At 37.6% G+C, this 2521-nt stretch overlaps 1 protein-coding gene across 1 annotated transcript in view; it reads left to right on the forward strand.

The window, feature by feature from the left end:
* The window catches only part of pdgfrb (platelet-derived growth factor receptor, beta polypeptide), a gene marked incomplete at its 5' end in the record, with an annotated part of 38597 nt that overhangs the window by 26495 nt on the left and 9581 nt on the right, over positions 1-2521 (forward strand). Inside the window, 2 exon segments of the mRNA XM_014008149.1 lie at positions 662-766; positions 1053-1163. Coding sequence (XP_013863603.1) covers positions 662-766; positions 1053-1163 — 216 coding nt within the window.

The following is a 2521-nucleotide window of genomic DNA, read 5'->3' on the forward strand; positions in this document are numbered from 1 at the left end:
TAAATGTACATTTAATGGTGGTTTTCTTAAATCTGAATTCAAATCGGTTTACTGGTTCATAAAATATTTTGCTAACAGACAAACAAAGCAGGTAAAAAAAAGGCAAAATTGACAAATATATTATTATTTATATCTGAGTATCACTGAATTTTGAAAAGTATTGGTTGAACTATTAATCCAGCCTTCTTTTATTTCTTGTTTTTTATTAGTTTATGATTAAAGAATTCATTAATGATTTATTATAGCCTTGTGATGTTCCAGGTTAATGGTTCCAACATGTTTTTATTTTGTTTTGGTTGCTACTCTGTATGAGAGCAGCCTCTTGTTGCTCAGATGAGAACAGTCCCTTTAAACTGGATCTGGGTTCTGTGCAGCGGGTGGTTTGGGTTGTCAGCACGACGCCAGCAGCAGAATACCTAATGAAGCTTTTCTTCCTCAGCCTCTCTGTTCACTTTGAYGCTTCTTTCACATCAGACGTTTCCTCAGTTTCCATTCAACAGGAAACTTTCTCAGCTCAGTCGGACTTCACCTCCAGATAAATAATCCTCATATTCAGCTATAAACAAGTTTTAAAAGTCAGATTATTTTTGTGATTATTTCCAGGTCTGTTGTGGGGCTTCGTTTCCTCCGTGTCCCGCTGAGCTTGTTTTTTGTGTTTCAGGTCGCACTCTTGGATCGGGAGCCTTTGGCAGGGTGGTCATGGCGACCGCTTACGGCCTGACGCATTCCCAGTCCAGCACAAAGGTGGCAGTGAAGATGCTGAAATGTAAGCTACACAAGCCGTGTGCGCAGTTTGTGTGAAAAACCTGGAGACCCCCGTGTAGCTGTCAAATATCTTAAAACCGGTGCCATTTTCTTGTGAGCTCACAGAGAGCCACGACCCGTTGAGCTTTAGTTTGACTGGCAGTCGGATTCAACTCATGCAGGTCTTTGAGCTGTTTGGCAGGAAAATAAATAAATAAAAACACACAATGTCTCCTGTTCTGTGCGGTTCTTGGTTCTCACCTCATACAGCTCTCTTCTTTTTTTCCTTCCCCTCTGCTCTCGTCCAGCCACGGCCAGGAGAAGTGAGACTCAGGCGCTGATGTCAGAGCTGAAGATCATGAGTCACCTCGGGCCTCACCTCAACATCGTCAATCTGCTCGGAGCGTGCACCAAACACGGTGAGCATCGTGCTAATACACACGAAGACGCAATCACTTACAATAAAAGAAGCTTAATAAACAGAAAATTATAGGCTTTCATTTATTTATTTATTTATTGTGGCCAATTTTAGCTTYTTTAACTTCACATTAGCCAGTTTCTGATCTGAACAGACATGTTCAGCTCTTTTGAAGTGGAGTCCTGTGAAAAGGTAATAACTGATTATTACCTCCCTGTCTTTGTTTAAAGGTCCATCATCAAAGGTAGTGAGTGATATACATTTCTTTAAGGAATGCTAGGCTCTCAACTCTGACTGGATTGATAACGATTTGGACTGTCCCTTTAATTAGTGCTTTAACTTTTTATTTATGCCTGGATTTATTCTCATTCCTTCTAATTGTGAAACCAGAGTTTTGTTTTGGAGTTACTGAAAAAAATAACATCTTTACTGCGTTAAGACTGAAGATCCAGTCGTCATCTAAAGTCGATAGTTTAAAAAAACTAAATTTTCTCCCTTTTTTTTCTTATCAATCTAAACAGCAATTTTTTTTATTTACTCAGTGGGTAATTATGTAAACAAATGAGTATTGTTTTTTTTTTATGAAAACAATCATGTCATGGCCTAAGGAATCAATAAAGTTCTATCTAAATTCTAGTCTAATGACAGCAGAAACCCTGTCATATAAATATGATTTTCTGCACAGTTTCTCAGATTTAATTTATTTTTGATCAAATAAATTATCTGAAACTCAAAAGAGGAGTAAAGTTTTTGTCTTTCTCAGTGTAGTTATAAATCAGCTAAAACTGTACTGAGAGGATGTGTGCCAAAACCCTTTGCTTTCCAAATTTTTGTTTTGTTTTCAATTCAAAGAGCAAGTGGACACAGAATAAAGTGAACTTTTTTCACCTCATAAGAAATATCAAAATATTTGATCTGTTCTTTTAAGTAACTTTGTCCCTTATAGCAGTGGTTCCCAACCCTGGTCCTCAAGGACCCCAATCCTTCATGTTTTACTTGTTTCCCAGCTAACCACTGCCTTATAGCGCCTTTTTGTTAATCTATTTTGATCGTCTTTTTTATTCCTGAAGTATCAACCTCATTCTTCCTCTGTTCAAAAAAGGCCTCTTGTCAGTGAAGAGAAGACAAGTAACAGCAGGGTTTTCTGAGGAAAGGAGCCAAATCTTTATTCCATTATCCCTCTGGTCCTGTGCTGTGCCGTTCAGAACAGAAACCTGGATGCATGTGACCCTGAAGTCCCACAGAATATGATAATATCAACAACTTTCATTTCCTTGTTTTTAACATTTTTCATATACTTTTAGTTTCTTTTTGGTTATTTTAGCCACTTTTTTGCTCTTCGGTTTATTTATTTATTAA

This window comes from Austrofundulus limnaeus, unplaced genomic scaffold (genome assembly GCF_001266775.1).
Source record: "Austrofundulus limnaeus strain Quisiro unplaced genomic scaffold, Austrofundulus_limnaeus-1.0 Scaffold1, whole genome shotgun sequence".
Classification (NCBI taxonomy): Eukaryota; Metazoa; Chordata; class Actinopteri; order Cyprinodontiformes; family Rivulidae; genus Austrofundulus; species Austrofundulus limnaeus.